Raw genomic sequence first — 16,579 nt, 5'->3', positions numbered from 1 at the left:
TTATTATATTATATTATATTATTACAAATATTTACACAGTAAAAAACAAAAGAAATAGGTGAAATAAAAAATACTAATACAAGCACTGTAGTGCAATCTCTTTATCATGAAAATTGAACTTACAAATGTAGACTTATGTACAAAATAACCTGCATTCAAAAATAAAACAAATGTAAAATTTTAGAGTCTGCAAGTCCACTCAGTCCTACTTCTAGTTCAGCTTGTCGCTGACAAACAAGTTTGTTTACATTTGCAGGTGATAATGCTGCCCGCTTCTTGTTTACAATGTTACCTGAAAGTGAGAACAGACGTTTGAATGGCAATGTTGTAGCTGGTGTTGCAAGATATTTACCTGCCTGATTTGCTAAAGATTCACATGTCCCTTCATGCTTCAACCACCATTCCAGAGCACATGCATCCATGCTGACGATGGGTTCTGCTTGATTAAGATCCAAAGCAGTGCAGATCCATGCATGTTCATTTTCATCATCTGTGTCACATGCCACCAGCAGAAGGTTGCTTTTCTTTTTGGGTGGTTCGGGTTCTGTAGTTTTCACATTGGAGTGTTGTTCTTTTAAGACTTCTGAAAGAATGCTCCATACCCCGTCCCAATCAGATTTTGGAAGGCATTACAGATTCTTAAACCTTGGGTCGAGTGCTGTAGCCATCTTAAGCAATCTCACATTGATACCTTCTGTTTTGTCAAATGTGCAGTGAAAGTGTACTTAAAATCAACAACATGTGGGGTCATCATCCGAGACTGCTATAACATGAAATATATGGCAGAAAGCAGGTAAAACACTGAGCAGGAGACATACAATTCTCCGCCAAGGAGTTCAGGCACAAGCTTAATTAACTCTTTATTTTTTTAATGAGCGTCATCAGTGTGGAACCATGGCCTCTGGAATGGTGGCCAAAGCATGAAGGGCATAGGAATGTTTAGCATATCTCTTGCAATGCCAGCTACAAAAGTGCCATGCAATGCCTGTTCCTCACTTTCCAGTGAACATTGTAAATAAGAAGAGGGCACCATTATCTTCTGTAAATGTAAACAAACTTGTTTGTCTTAGCGTTGGCTGAACAAGAAGTAGAACTGAGTGGACTTGTAGGCTCTGAAGTTTTACATTGTTTTGTTTTTGAGTGCAGTGATGTTAACAAACAAAAATCTACATTTGTAAGTTGCACTTTCACAATAAAGAGATTGTACTACAGTACACCTCTACCTCGATATAACGCGACCCGATATAATATGAATTCAGATATAACGCAGTAAAGCGAAGCTCCAGGAGGGCAGGGCTGCGCACTCTGGTGGATCAAAGGAGGTTTGATATAATGCGGTTTCACCTATAACACGGTAAGATTTTTTGGCTCCCGAGGACAGCATTATATCGGGGTAGAGGTGTACTTGTATGAGGTGAATTGAAAAATACTGTTTGTTTTGTTTATCATATTTACAGTGCAAATATTTGTGTTAAAAATAATATATGCTTTGATTTCAGTTACAACACAGAATACAATATAAATGAAAATGTAGAAAAACATCCAAAATATTTAATAAATTTCAATTGGTATTCTATTGTTTAACAGCGCAATTAAAACTGCAATTAATCACATTAATTTTTTTAATTGCAATTAATTTGTTTGCAAGAATAGCATGAGTTAACTATGGTTAATCGACAGCCCTACTTAAAAGATTAGGCTTCTTCAGGCTGAATTCTACATTGAAAACAGGGTCTAATCAACAGTTACTTTGAAGCTGCTCTGCTAAGGTTGATTCAGCCTGTCCTTACTGATACGACAAATTAATGAAATAAGGAAGTCTAGGGATAGTCCCTTAAAATAAGGGATGAGTAGTCAGTCACCCTGCACAGAGGGGACTGCTGGGGCGAGACACAGCAAGGGAAGGGGTGTATCAGGTGTGTGGGGCACAGCTGCTTTTCACAGCCCTTACTGGCTCCAAGATCCCTGCACACCCTCCACCTTCCTTGATACATTTCCAGGCTTGTGCCAGTCCTCACTATTCCCCTAGTCCTCCATCTCTCTTACACTCTGACACTTGTGCCTCTGTTCTTCTCCACAGGTTCAACAAACACCTAGATCGTGGCTTCAACTCCTGCTCCCGTACAGACCTTTACTTCGTGCCCCTGGATGGCTCCAAACTTGCCAAGAAACGGGCGGATCTAGTAGAGAAGGTCCGCAGGGAGGCTGAACAGAAGGCCCGGGAGGAGAAGGAGCGGGAGAGGGAGCGGGAGAGGGAGAAGGAGAGAGAGAGAGAAAAGGAGAGAGAATTGGAGAGAAGTGTGGTAGGTGTTGCAGTGACCCCATTGGGGAGAATGGGGCTGAGCAAGGGGTGATGTTTAGGGATCACAGTGACCCCTGCTGGGGGAGGCTCTTGTTAGCCTCTGACACTGAAAAGCTTCTCTGCTCTCTTGCAGAAGATGGCTCAGGAGGGCCGGCCAGTGGAGTGCTCGTCTCTCGGCCCTGTCGCTCACCGTCCATCCTTTGAGCAAGGCAGTGCCGTGGCTACCGTCCCGCCGTACCTGGGCCCCGACACTCCAGCTTTGCGCACGCTCAGCGAGTATGCCCGGCCCCATGTCATGTCCCCCAGCAACCGCAATCACCCCTTCTATGTGCCACTGGGTGCTGTTGACCCTGGTCTGCTGGGCTATAATGTGCCAGCCATCTACAGCAGTGATCCAGCCACACGGGAACGGGAGCTGAGGGAACGGGAGGCCCGGGAACGAGACCTGAGGGACCGGGACCTGCGGGAGCGTCTCAAGCCTGGTTTTGAAGTCAAGCCGGCTGAGTTGGAGCAGCTCCATGCTGTGTCTGCTGCTGCCATGGATCCTTTCCCGCGCCATGGAGGGCTGGCTTTGCAAGCAGCCCCTGGCCTGCACCCTGCTTTCCCCTTCCATCCAGGGCTGGGCCACCTGGAGCGGGAGCGGCTGGCACTTGCCACCGGCCCAGCTCTGCGTCCTGATATGTCATATGCTGAGCGACTGGCGGCTGAGCGGCAACATGCAGAGCGGGTAGCTGCCCTGAGCAACGACCCCCTGGCTCGACTGCAGATGCTCAATGTGACGCCCCATCATCACCAGCACTCACACATCCACTCCCATCTCCATCTGCACCAACAGGATGCCATTCATGCAGGTGAGGGGAGTGCGAGGGCTCAGAGTGGGATCCCCAGCCTCCAATGCTCTTTCCCTCTGTAGGTTGTCTCATTTTCATACTGTAACTCTTGTCTACATGAGAAAATTTAGGTGCTTCCAGCTCTGGTTCTAGCTTCTGAGCAAGCCTTAGAATCACCTCAGTCTGCACATGTTCAGTGCTAGTGTAGAAGGAAGGCGCAGCCAGCGACACTGCACGGGCTATCTTGGCCCTTTAGCGCAGTCCTTCAATGCTTATGCCCAGCTCAATTACAGTCCCAAGCACTGGTGGGACCAGATGGGAAGCTCTCCATCCACTAGACTCATGTAGAGCTGTACTCAAGTAGTCTCAGCTCCTCCACCTCATTCTGGATAGGCCTAAGAAGCTTGGCTAGTCTTGGCTCAGCCCAGCCCCCCTAACTCCATCTTATTAGAGGCACAGAGGCCTCTTCCAAGTGCAGTTTTATTTCATTTGTTTAAGTATTGCTGTTTAATAGCGTAGAACATTTTACACATTTTGTTTTAAGTTTTTATCCTTTTGGACCAATGTGTTTCAGCTCGTGAAAATGCAAGCACACCAGAGAGAGGCTAGCGGGCACACACAGCATCACATAACTGCTCTTATCTTACTGGATGCTGATGTGGGCAGTGTCTTGGCTGCAGCTCCCAGACTCCTTGATCTGAAAAAGTGAAACCAGGGGCACTAATAACTATAGATACAGACACACCCCTATGCACAAAGAATTCCGAGCTCTCTGTTCATCTCCTGATGTCTCTTACTGCCTAAGTTGGGAGATGAGGTGCTGGGGGTGGGCGTAGGGGAAGTTTGATGGCTGGGCTACACAGAGAGACCTGGAGGGATGTCCTCCCATCAGAGTTGAGTCCTGGGCATTTATATCTTAGCATCCTAAAGAGAAACAAGGAAAAGAAGTAGTTCAGCAGTGACAAACTCCAAGAAAACAAACCTCAGCTACCCAATAGTAGAAAATAATTGTACCAAAGAGAGGAAGCACCATATCCCCTTGAGCACTCAAAAGCAGCAGTGCCAGCCATACCAATCTGTTGGGAACCTGGTGACTGTGTAGGCACCTGGATGGTTTGTGTAGATCTGTGCCCCAGCGCCGATCCACAGATGGCCCCATTCAAAGCCGTTAGAACCAATCAAAATGATAACAGGAGCAAACCAGTATCCATTACTCCCCTTTTACTGATGCACCTCCTACCAGCATTCCAGCATTTAATACCGCATAATGATATGTCCATCCAGAAGAAGCAGCTGCCATACTAAATAGTAATATGCTGCTGCAGTACAAAGTACTTGCAAATTGGTTCGCCTGCATGTTGGGCATCCAAAACTAGAGGCACCCAAAATGAATGGACACTTTTTTGAAATGTAGCCCATGCAGCATATGGGCTTTATTTTGTGCATGCAATATGTGGCCTCATGCCTTTGCTGCACATCTGCCCCAGAGGGCTGTGCCTGGAACTGGAGGGTACTGGAAGGGCCCAAATGCCAAGCTCCGGTGATGGTTGCAGAGGAGGGCATTGCGTGTGGTCTTGCAGAACAATTTTCCGTGTGCTAGCATGGATACAAGGAACAAATACAGAAACAAATGGGACTAAAAGTGATTAGCTGCATCAGCTGACCTTGCAATGGTTGTGCCCCTAGTACAGAACAATCTGGCTGTGTGTGTCACTCTCTCCCTCCCCCTTTGTTCCTCACTTTCTTCCCCTACTTCCATAGCACAGAGTACCTATGAATATCTTCTCTCCCCAGCCTCAGCCTCTGTTCACCCCCTTATTGACCCATTGGCCTCGGGGTCGCATCTCACTCGGATCCCATACCCAGCTGGTACCATCCCCAACCCACTCCTTCCTCACCCACTACATGAGAATGAGGTGCTGCGCCACCAACTTTTCGGTAAGAACACTAATGGGAGCTGTGGGACAGGACTGAAGGGCATCAACACAGCTAGAAGGAGAAGAACTGAGATAACTGTGAGAGACTGAAGTGCATTAATAGCTGTGGGGTGGTGTAGCACCAGGACTGGCAAATCAGGGTACTAACAGGTCAGGACTGAAAGACAGTGGCAGAGCTGTGAGAGGAGAACCCAGGGTTGGAATACTGGACTGGGAGGTGCAATAGGTCTGGATTGAGCAGCATCAATGGAGCTCTACTAGTGAGGCATGATTGAGTCAGGGAGAAGTGGATGATGATGGGGCTGATAAGATGACATGATGTGTTCTTTTTCTTTTCTTTGGTTGAAGCTGCCCCCTACAGGGACTTGCCGGGATCCCTCTCTGCTCCCATGTCCGCAGCTCATCAGCTCCAGGCCATGCATGCACAGTCAGCAGAGCTGCAGCGTCTGGCTCTGGAGCAGCAGCAATGGCTTCACGCCCATCACCCTCTGCATGGAGTGCCACTCCCTACACAGGAGGATTATTACAGGTGTGTAGAAACCACTGCTCGGGAAAGTGGGATATAAAACTTTTTGCCTGTAGGCCACTGGTTCAAATCTGGGCCCAGGATGGGGGAACTAATGGGATGAGGGAATGGGATAGGAGGTACTTTGCCTCAAGGTACCAAGTCCAATCAGATCCCAGGTTTGTGGGGACTGGAATATGGAGTCTTTTGCTTCTAGGGTGCACCAGTTCCACTATGGCCCCAGGTTGGTAGCAATTGAAAGTCATTCACATCTGGTGGCTGTTCCATGGCCCTCATGCTAAATGAGTATGTGAGGTCTCAGCCCTGTTCTTAGGAGGGGCAAATGCCTGCTTCACAAAAGCTGGCAGCACAATTGGCTCTACTAACTGATCTCCTTATTGTCAGAGGACTGAAAGGGTCACAGAGCTGGATTCCCCCTCTCCTCTGTGAGGGCCGTCTCCAGGACGGGGAGACCACATTGGCAGGGGAGCAGTATGTGTGTGTTTGGAAGTGACTGGGTTGTACTGCTCTGGGGATTTACCAAGGATTCAGTTACTGAGCCAGCAATTTTATCAGGGACTAAATTGACTTGAATAAATGAATAAATAGAATTCACAATATTAAATCCTCTCTCTCTCTCTCTCTCCATCTTTTCCCTTCATTCTCCTATTGCCTTGCCTCCTAGTCACCTGAAGAAAGAAAGTGACAAACCCCTTTAAATGGACCCCAACCCTCAGAATGACATCATCATGTCTCCCTCTCCAGAGGAGCAACCAACCAACCAACCAACCAAATCCTGGGGGAGGGGAAGCTGTAGAGTGATATATCTTGATCCTACTCAGCACCGTGCAAGACAAGAAAGGGTGGAGAAAACAAGATGGCCACCCTGGGAGCAAAGGCGGGGAAGGGAGAGGAGAGAAGAGAGGAAGGAAGTAAAACCAACAAAGAGCTTGGAGCACTGGCTGGACTTTGAAAGGGGCACTGAAAGAGACAAAGTTGGTGTTGCAAAGAGCTGGTGGTACAAAGAATCATGGGGATTCAAAATGGCTGCTGCTCCAGCTTCACTTTTAAAAGTTATTTTATACAATTTAAAAAAAAAATGGTGGAAAGCGTCTTGAGACTTTTCTCCATAGGGCAGCAGCCCCTTCTGCTTCTTTGAGTGAGCAGACATGGCCAAGAGGCAGACACTCAAACCCTGGTGGAATTGCTTTTCCTTCTGCCCTGCCTCCCCCCCTAGTTTAATGTAAGATATGGCTTAGAAGTGGAAGGCATCATGGGACTTTCCAAAAATGGGCAATGCTGCTTCCCACACTCCAAACCCTTTCAGGAGTGACGGTGGCAAAGAGACGCAAGCACCACTGGAATTCTTCAGAATGGACACTGTGACTTTCCCACACTACTCTTGAGGGACTGGGCCTGGCCATGAGGTGCAAAGCACCATGGGACTGTTTTCAAGAAGGTGGCTGTATTTTCTCCCACCTTGAGGGAACAGACATTGCCAGAAGGTGCAAAGCACCATGGGATTGTTTTTGAGATGGTAATAGCCCCTCTCCCTCCCAGCCCACTTGGGAGGGTTGAGGTGGTCAAGAGACACAGGATATCCTGGGACTGTTTTCAAGACGGTGGCTGCCCCTTTCCCTTCACCCATTCCAATTGATGTACTTTAACTCATGCGCATCCCATTAGATGTGGCGGTTTTGTGTAGCAATTTGTGACTCTCCAATCCGTGTGTGTGTGTGCGTGTGTGTCTGATCTCACGGTTGTATATCTCGATCTGTCCTCATATATATATTTACTTCAAACATTAAAAAAAGCTATGGAAAAATACCCAAAGTCCCCCACTGTTCCCAGCCCTCAACATGCGTTCTAATAATTTATATATATATAAATATATATATGAAGCTCTTAAAAAAGAAAAGCAACCAAACAAAAAACCCTTCCAGAAACTGACTTTCTTGTGTTCATTTCAAAGGAGCTGGGAGTAAGAGGATGTGACAAACAGCACACTGCACTGCAGTGTGTGAAAATGGAGCATGGTCCCCCAGATGCAGTGGCCCTAGCTCCAGGATGGGGTATAGGGAGATGGGATGTGGCCAAGTCATGAAGGGTGATACCTCTGAGATAGGGCCCCCAATGGGGGGGCAAGTTGGGGGTATAGAGAGATTTGACATGCAAAATATGAAGGGCAGCTTCTCTGAGAACACAGCACCTCTGACTGCTAGCTGGGGTGTTGAGATAAGGGTCCTGTGCATGATATGAAAAAAAGGTGACACTTTTAGCAGCACCTAGTGCCAGGTTGTGTGGAGGAGATGGAGATGACGAGGGAACAAAGGCCAACACTCCATCAGTCAAGTACCCCTAGTATTAGAGAACTGTGGAAATCTGAGGCATAGCCAGAATATGAAGGGCAATACCTCCAGTAGCCCTGCACCTCCCAGTGGCAAAACAGAGGAGGGGGAACAAGAGGCAGGGCCAGAGCATGGTGAACAACACTGCCCCTAATAGCAGAAGGCCCCCTTTACTCCAGTCTGCTAGGAGATGGGGCAATATATGAAGAGTGGCACCTCCTGGAGCACAGTAGCCTGTACACCAAGTTGGGGGAGGGGAGAAAGTGAATGTCCAGAGTATGAAGGGTAGAATAGTGCCCCCTAACATGAGGTTGGGGTACTGGCAGATGCAGTGTGTTGGGGGTATGAGCAGTACAGTAGAACCTCAGACTTGTGAACACCTCAGGAGTGGAGTTTGTTCGTAACTGAAACGTACATAACTCTGAACAAAACATTATGATTCTTTCAAAAATTTACAACTGAACATTAACTAATTACAGCTTTGAAACTTTGCAGAAGAAAAATGCTGCTTTTAACTATCTAAATATAAATGAAAAGCACAGAAACAGTTTCCTTCTTTGTTAAAGTTTTTTTTTTTAACTTTCCCTTTATTTTTAGTAGCATATTTTTAACACTACTGTACTTGCTTTTTGGGGGAGGGGCTGACTCTGCTGTTGCGTGATTGCATATTTCCGATTCCAAATAAGGTGTGTGATTGACCGGTCAGTTTGTAATTCTGAGGTTCTACTGTACTTCCTGTAGTCCAGTACCCCCTAATGCCAACCTGGGTTATGGGGGAGATGGGCATGTCCAGGAGCTGAGGGGCATCACCGCCACACCTCATTGCTGTGAGCGTGCAGAGCAGTGGTGCCAACAGAAATCATTTCTTGCCAGTACTGCACTCATGGCAGGGACACGAGAGGGCACATGACCCTTCATGTGACTCCTCCCCGTCCCCAGCCTGGGGCCCTCATGCTCTCCCCATCCCCTCCGACACCCCCCTTACCTATCTAAAATGATGCTTTGGGCCCCTGGTGCCACCTGTTCTTCCAGGTGTCATTGAGGATCCAGCAGCACTCCAAATTGCAAACTTCTTAAAACTTCTTCAGTGAAAGGATAGGAAGGACAATCACCCCACTTTCCCTTAACACACTAACAGTGCCTCCCTTATGTCCGAAGTAAGCTTCCCCTAAACTAAGCTTCTGCCAGCTTTCAGAATTGTATCTTAAGTATTGCTCTCCCGCAGGCACTAAGAAAGCATCTGGGCTTGATGGAAAAAAGGCATAGAACTGTGTGTGCTATGTACATCTTGATAGAACTACAGCCCAAATTGTTTTATTATTTTTCTCAGCATGACGTACAGGAGGGGCAATCAAAATGAGCCTGGCAGACAGGGCCGTCCCTAGCCATTTTGGTGCCCTACGCAGGCCTCCATGGGGGGCGGGGGAGCCACTCCCCAGCACGAGCCGGCGGAGGGGAGCGGGTTGAGGCCTGGTCACTCCACTTCCCGCCGCCCCATGTGTGCAGGGCAGGCCCAACCCTGCACTCACAAGGCAGCAGGAAGTGGAGAAACCTGGCCCCAGCCTGCTCCACTCTGCTCCCCTGGCTCCCAGCCTTGGAGCTTGGGGGGTAAGGGGGCACCACCCCCCAGCACTAACCAGCAGCATCGCTGGAAGGCAGTGGTGTGGAGTGGGCTGGGGCTGGGTCGCTCCACTTACTGCTGCCTGGTGAGTGCAGGGGAGGCCTGACCCCTGCTGCAGTCTTGAGAGAAAGGGGTGGAGTGGGGGCGGAGCAAGAGCAAGGGCTTTGGGGAAGGGGTGGAGTGGGGCAGGGCTGGAGGGGAGCAGGAGTGTGGGCCATAGAGGCAGAGCAGGGGTGGGGACAGATTTCCTGGGCGGCTCAGCTAGCCGGGGGATCAGGCCGGCCGCTGGAGCACCACACAGCTGCATAGGGCACCAGGAAATTTGGTGCCCCAAATTTCATGGTGCCCTACACAGCTGCATACTGGGTGTATGGGTGAGGACGGCCCTGCTGGCAGAACATGCATGCAAACTCTCTCTGGACAGATAAGCAATTGATCAAAGTCACATTCTCTGATCTCTTGGGGCCAAATCCTATTCCCATTGAGATCAAAAGGAGTTTGACCTTTGGAGAGGAAAGAACAAAATCACTCAACAAGGGCTATGTTGCTTATACCACAGGTATCAAAGGCTGCTGACTCATGTGAGAAAGCCAGCAGACATCTGGTCTTTGTCCGTTGCAAGAAAGAAATCAGCAATCAATGAGGCTAGAACAGTCTCTGTACCATATCCAACTCATAAATCCATCTGCAAAGGATCAAGGAAATATGAAGGCTCCAGATTACCTTCAAGTCCTCAGTCCCTTGGTTAGAATGTTCCCATTAGTGTATGTTCATAGTCCAGAGACTGGAGCAGGAAAGAGGCAAAATGGTAATGTTTCCAGGCCAGGGCCTTTTAGCTTCTGCCAAGTGCCAAATAAAGGGAAATATGTTCTTACTGTGAAAGACGGTGTTTGGAGTCACACAGGCAAGTTACATGTCCATCACCCCCACCCATATTCTAGTTAGAACAGGGGTCAGCAACCTTTCAGAAGTGGTGTCCCAAGTCTTCATTTATTCACTCTAATTTAAGGTTTTGCAGGCCGGTAATACATTTTAATGTTTTTAGAAGGTCTCTTTCTATAAGTCTATAATATATATCTAAACTATTGTTGTATGTAAAGTAAGCAAGATTTTTAAAATGTTTAAGAAGCTTCATTTAAAATTAAATTAAAATGCAGAGCCCCCAGACTGGTGGCCAGGACCTGGGCAGTGTGAGTGCCACTGAAAATCAGCTCGCATACCCCCTTTGGCACACGTGCCATAGGTTGCCTACCCCTGAGTTAGAACATTCACAAAAAGTACTTTAAGGGTAGACAAGTGTTTTCCAGGGTTCACTGTGAGCTAAGTGTTCCTTAACGGGCCATTCAATTTGACTTGTCCCTTCATGTGCTGGTTAAATACCTTGTGGGCGTTACCAGAGGAGGAAACATGTAGTAAACGTAGCTAATATTACAGCTATTTCACCTACGTGCAGTGGCGTAACCAGGTTCTAAGTGTAGGGGGAGCAAACATAAAAAAGGCGCCATCCCTTGGCTCCTTCTCTGGCCAGGCCCCGTTTGGCTTCTCCTCTGGCCATGCCCCTGGCTCCTCCCATTCCCCCCAGATTAACCCTGGGGCCTGGCTCAGGACTCCTGCCAGCTTCCCGGGGGTGTGGATACCCCCCCCCATGGACCCGGGAGAGTCTCTCCTGCCCAGCATGCTCTGCAGGACCAGGTGTCCCCCGCCGGGCTGCGCCACCCTGCCCCACCCACGGAGTCCCATCCCCCCTACTCCAGGCTCCTGCACCGTGCCAGGGCCTCCCGTCCAGACAGCACAGCCTGTACCCCTGACCTCTGGGCCTGGCCCCGGGGAGCCCCTTGCCCGGACCAGCCAGTGCACGGCACCAGACCCCCGCTGCTCACCTTCCGTTCTGTGCTGCCGCCTATCCCCAGCGTGCTCCCAGCACTCGGTGCACTCCACACGTGGCTCGCTAGCCAGGTGGTCTTAAAGGCGCAAGGGCCCTTTCGCCTCTCCCTGCCCACCGCATTAGCAAGGGACGGGGAGCGCTTGGCCGCCAAGCCGAGCCGCCGCAGGAGGTGGCTGCGGCGATGTTGGGGCCACGCTGAGAGTGGGACATGATGGCAGAGGAGCCGGCCCCCTNCACATCTCTGCCCCCACTGCCCATGGCTCCTCCGGCCATGCTGCTGCCAGCGCCGGCCCTGCAGGCGCCGCTTTTTGAAAATGTGCTGAGGGGAAGCAGCTGCTTCCCCTGCACCCCGCTAGCTATGCTACTGCCTACATGCCTGTTCCCAAAGAGATTCTGAAAAATCACACCACGTACCTAAGACCCTATGTGCCAGCACCATGCCCCACTGGAGTTCTGTTATCTGTTATGTAACAACAGAGATGGAGCCAGTGACATGACTTTGTTTAACTTAAAAGGGCAAGGTTAATTTTTAGCTATTCAGGTGTGACCGCACCCTTTCGTCAGTGAAGGCATACTGGCTGGCACACATTCAGATTAATGGGCTTCAGTGTGCCTTTGCAGTTACCTTTTTAATGTTCATAAACCTGGTATGTGCTGAAGTGGTTTAAAGCATAACACAGGTTTTAGGTTTGCAAATCTGTGAACCTCTGCCTCTTTGAGATTTTATTATTTTATTTTATGCTGGTCATAATGTGGGAGGGTATCCTCTCCGCCTTCTGCTCATGAGTCTTCTAACACTTTTCTGAACACCAGTTGGAAGGATTTTTTTCTAGTAAGTGTGGACTGATTCTTTTCTCTTAGAAGGCATGTAATTTTTTTCAGGTTGACACTGATTAACACAGTGGGCTGTTAAATTTTGAGGCAGTTAAACTTTCTTCAAATTCCATAGAAAATTTAGTTTAGTTATATTTTCCAGTACAGTGATGAAATGGGTGTTTGTATATACAAACATCAACATGCTTAACTACTCACTTTCCCCCAAAATGTGTAGTATTTCAGTCTGTTTATATGGAATATGGGAGTTGGATGAGGAGCCATTTCCGCATATATATGACTTATTAAAAGACAATTTTAAAGTAGAACCGTATCCTGAACTGTATTAAGATATTGTACCCAAACATTGCATTTCAATGGGAGATTCAACTTCCTTTATAGGAGCAGAACAGACTCCTGAAACTCGTACCACAAAAGTGGCCTGCAGACATGGAAATAGTCCCATTGTCTTCTGTAGAATTGATCAAATGATTGAGTTGACGAGATTAGGTTCCAAGTTTATAAATTGTTCTAGATTAAACTGACAATGCCTGCGCTGTCGGATTAGAAGGGTCATCATTGGAATAAAGGTGGGCAGATGTGTGATAAATCTTAGCTCTGTTGCTAAAATGAGGGACATACTTTCAGCAAAGTTCTTGGCATTTTCCTGAGGTAGCTGGTTTAAGGTAATCAGTGTCCGGCATTATAATCTTCACTTATAGTTCTCTCACCCACAAAGCTGGAAAAGGAGGCATTTGTTTTCTTTGTTTTCCTGCTCCAGTTCCATTTAGCAAAATGCATGTTAGACTAGTCTGTCTGCAAAGAAGAATTCTAGGTACACTGGGGACAACACCTGATTCCAGTCGGGCTGCAGAACTGGTCTGAAATCAAAATCCAAACATCCTCTGGTCAGCGCAAGCAGAGGCATTCCTCTAATGATTTGGACTTGTTGTGATGCAGTATGAATGTCATAGATAATTCAGACACAGAATCAAAAACCCTGTTTAAACACCTTCTGTCCCAGTCCCCCACCCCTTGAAGGCTCTTGATCAATTTAACAGCACAATACATTTGCTAAGAAACTTAAACAAAGCCTTTGTTTAAACTTTTTAGAATATGCACTGTGCTGTTAAACTCATATAAAAGAATGAATCCTCTCCCTAACCCTGTTCTCCTCCTTGAAGGAGCAGAGCGCAGCCCCACCGGACCCTGAGGGGGGCTAGCCCCAAGTCTCTCAGGTACCCCCTACCCCCTAAAAAGCTCTTGCCTGTACAACGTACTGGAGCATACCACTGTACTTGCACTACTGGTGCACATAAATTAGCTAACTGCTGTGCACAACCCAGGCCTCTTATCACTTCTCCCGAGCTCCCCTCTACTCTGAACACCAGCATTGGGTGCCTGCAGCTGCGCTCCACAACTACTTCCTCCCCCTTTCTGCCTTTCTTCCCCTTCTCCGCACACTATTGCGGCCAGGGGCGTGGCTTATAGTCATTTACACCAATAGGAAAGCACCTCATCTACATATCGCTCATTTGTTCAAAAAAGCCCTGTTTTGCGGGGCTCAGAAAACGAACCACGGGGCACTGGGGCTCCCGGCACCTTTGTAGCCCCCTGTGCAAAGCCGCCAAGAGGGCTGCTTGCCCGGCTGGCAAGTCACCCTCAGCGGTAGCGCTGTACACGCCGGGTGGGGACCCGCGCTCGAGGGGCTGCGCTCAGTGATTTCAGCTCTTTTAGTATTTGTCTAGCAGGTTTCCTGGGGTGCCAGGAAACCTCTGCACGCGGTGAATGTCAGATTGCGGCTGGGCGGTGCGGGGCTTTCAGGGCTCCGGGTTTGGGGTGTTATGGGGCGGGGGGGAGCGGCCCGGGTCATGCGGCGCTCAGCAGGGGGGGCGGGCGGTCGCGCAGAGCCAATGGGGGCCGGCGGGGGGTTGCGGGCCGCCGTGCAGGGCCTGCCTGTAAGCGGAGCGCTGCGGCGGGACCAATTCCCCCCCTTCCCCATCTCCGGCCGCGCCTCTAGCGGTCTCCCCCCGCGAGCCGTGACTCCTCCCCGCCTCTAGACGTCAGGCCGCGGGGGGGCGGCAGCGGCGCAGACTCGCTCTCTCTCTCGGCTTCCTCCGCCCGCCCGAGCCCATGGGCCTGGCCGGGGCCTGCTGCGCCCCTGCCCCATGTCCAGCCTGCAGCGCCCCATGGCTGCTCCGGCCCAGGCCCCGCCGGGCTCGCTGAGCGCCGAGCAGGCCAAAGGTGAGGGCGGCTTGGAGCCTCCCAGGAGTCGCCCTGCCCCCCCCGGGACTTGTCTCGGCTCGCAGCAAAATGGGGCGGCAGCGCTGGGCCGCGCGATACCCGGCACCTCCCTCGGTGCACAGAGAGACGCGCCGGGGCTGGCGGAGGGGAGCACCGCCCCCCTCCCCCACTTGCCCCTGCTCCCTCCCCGGGGCCAGGAGCGGCCCGACTCCTCCCCTGCCCGGCCCTAGGCTCCCCCGGCAGCGAGCGCCCCCGGGGGTGGGGGGCTTGGGCGCCGCGTCGGGCTCTCACTGCTGTGCCTCTGCCCTAGTGGTCCTGGCCGAGGTCATCAAGGCCTTCGGCTCCCCGGAGAATGCCCAGCGCATGGAGGAGGCCCGGGATAACGCCTGCAATGATATGGGCAAGATGCTGCAGTTCCTGCTGCCCGTGGCCACCCAGATCCAGCAGGATGTGATCAAAGCCTATGGCTTCAGTAATGATGGAGAAGGTAGGTTCGCCCTGGTTGGGAAGGCAGAGCTGGGCTGCCGCAGGTTTCCCTTTCCTCCCTTCGTGTTTGAGGGTCCCTCCTGAGGCAGGGAGCATACAGCCTCCTGGGCCTAGGGGAATGGGCAATGCAAGCAAAATTTCAGTTTAGCTGTTGGTTCCATATGCAGGATTTTCTACCTGTGGCTGCAGCTCCTTTGTCTGGCCACAGGATGGTATCCTTGGTAAACCTACCATCTGGGGAATCTGGTGTCAACAGTTAGTAGTTCTGAGCTGTTTTCTCTCTTCCCCTTCTCTCTCTTAGGGGTCCTGAAATTTGCCAGACTGATAAAATCTTATGAGTCCCAGGACCCAGAGATTGCAAACATGTCCGGGAAGCTAAAAGCCATGTTCCTGCCTCCAATGACACTGCCCCCACATGGGGCTGGGGCAGGGGGTGTGGCTGCCTCCTGAAACTGGGACCTTCTGCTGGCCTTCCTGGTCAAGGTCAGTGTGTGAGAATTTTTGGCTAGTATTCCAGGACTGCTCTCCACCATTACCATCAGTATGCTGCAATTGGTCAGAAGAGCCACCTGCTTCCTGGAAGCTCTGCAGCAACTGGCTTCTTTGTGCATCTTTGGTTTTTGTGCTTGTGAATAAAAGCTGCTTTGAAAATGTCGCCCTGTGTTTCTGAGTGAGTCTTTGTCCAGTCTGGATCCTACTGCTGCTTCCTGGGAAATGGGAATTTAAGGAAGAAGGGAGTTCTGGTTATCTCCTCCCCTCCTGGTAACCCTGTAATCCTTGTGGCTCTACCTTGAGGAGACAGCACCTTGCATGAGATAAATTAGAGGACATAGAAATCATGATCCCTCATACCACACATCTTAGGCCTGGAAGTAAAAGGCTTGAAACCAGTTAACATTTTCTAAACATCCAACCTTGTAGGCCCAGCAGGGAGTGCTGTAGGCCAGCACTGAGAGGCAGCAGAGTACGGGGGTTCAGAACTGGAACAGCAGGCATGTAGGTGTGGGGCTACATGTATATCTCTCAACCTGCCAAGACCCAGGCGTCAGATTTAATGGCTCTGTCTAGTTTTGGAAAATAAGTTGTGTTTAAAAATGTGATAGCACAGACTACTTAATAACACATGTTTATACTAGTTTAGGTGTGTTTAACACTGTTAGCGGGATCCTAGGGTTGATCACCACAAGGTATCATGTTTTTAAAGGTGTTAAACTGTGTCATCTTAAAAGATAGTGTTTAACAATGTGTAAGTTAAAAGATGTTGGCTAAAGTATTCTTAAACACAGTTTATTCTCCTAGTCTAGACAGGGCCAATGTGTGACAAAGACCCAAAATGAGGGGCACAATACATTATTGAGGCATGAAATCTAAGAAGCTGCACAATTCTTGAGAGTAAAGGACTCTATAACTCAGGGTTGGGCTACAGTAGAAAATTAGATTGACCCAGATACATCGCTCAGGGATGTGACACCCCTGACTGATGTAGTTAAGCTGACCCAAGTCCCTGTGTAGGCAACAGTAGATTGACGGAATAATTCTTCTGTTACCCTAGGTACCACCTCTCTGGTACTGTGGGTAGCCTAGTGCTGGATTTACTGCAGTGATGGG

General features: G+C 49.6%; 2 protein-coding genes and 1 non-coding gene across 4 annotated transcripts in view; all 3 read left to right on the top strand.

Moving 5' to 3' along the window:
• ATN1 (atrophin 1) overlaps positions 1–7,401 on the top strand; it is a 72,518-nt gene extending 65,117 nt beyond the window's left edge. For both annotated transcript variants that reach the window (XM_075071249.1, XM_032773913.1), the window contains 5 exons: positions 2,081–2,303; positions 2,436–3,153; positions 4,927–5,070; positions 5,418–5,598; positions 6,260–7,401. In XM_075071249.1, coding sequence (XP_074927350.1) covers positions 2,081–2,303; positions 2,436–3,153; positions 4,927–5,070; positions 5,418–5,598; positions 6,260–6,293 — 1,300 coding nt within the window. In that variant the 3' untranslated portion in view covers positions 6,294–7,401. The remainder of the gene's footprint in view (positions 1–2,080; positions 2,304–2,435; positions 3,154–4,926; positions 5,071–5,417; positions 5,599–6,259) is intronic.
• Positions 7,402–13,957: 6,556 nt separating this feature from the next.
• On the top strand, positions 13,958–14,018 carry LOC116821052 (U7 small nuclear RNA). Its single transcript, XR_004372811.1, has one exon. It is a non-coding gene; the product is annotated as a U7 small nuclear RNA (small nuclear RNA).
• A 322-nt stretch (positions 14,019–14,340) lies between these two features.
• On the top strand, positions 14,341–15,626 carry C1H12orf57 (chromosome 1 C12orf57 homolog). Its single transcript, XM_032773912.2, has 3 exons — positions 14,341–14,485; positions 14,796–14,972; positions 15,273–15,626. Exons 1-3 carry the CDS (start codon positions 14,410–14,412, stop codon positions 15,419–15,421), a joined length of 402 nt encoding a protein of 133 aa, XP_032629803.1. The 5' UTR covers positions 14,341–14,409; the 3' UTR covers positions 15,422–15,626.
• Positions 15,627–16,579: the final 953 nt, after the last annotated feature.

Source organism: Chelonoidis abingdonii, chromosome 1 (assembly GCF_003597395.2).
Source record: "Chelonoidis abingdonii isolate Lonesome George chromosome 1, CheloAbing_2.0, whole genome shotgun sequence".
Classification (NCBI taxonomy): domain Eukaryota; kingdom Metazoa; phylum Chordata; order Testudines; family Testudinidae; genus Chelonoidis; species Chelonoidis abingdonii.
The sequence above is the reverse complement of the archived record's forward strand: the minus strand, read 5'-3'. Positions and strand labels throughout refer to the sequence as shown.

Excerpts from the sequence above, each read along its gene's own strand:
- C1H12orf57 (XM_032773912.2), top strand. The coding sequence starts at position 14,410 with ATGTCCAGCCTGCAGCGCCCCATGGCTGCTCCGGCCCAGGCCCCGCCG. Across the intron at positions 14,486-14,795 it reads GAGCGCCGAGCAGGCCAAAG|TGGTCCTGGCCGAGGTCATC; the intron begins GTGAGGGCGGCT and ends CCTCTGCCCTAG. Across the intron at positions 14,973-15,272 it reads CTTCAGTAATGATGGAGAAG|GGGTCCTGAAATTTGCCAGA; the intron begins GTAGGTTCGCCC and ends TCTCTCTCTTAG.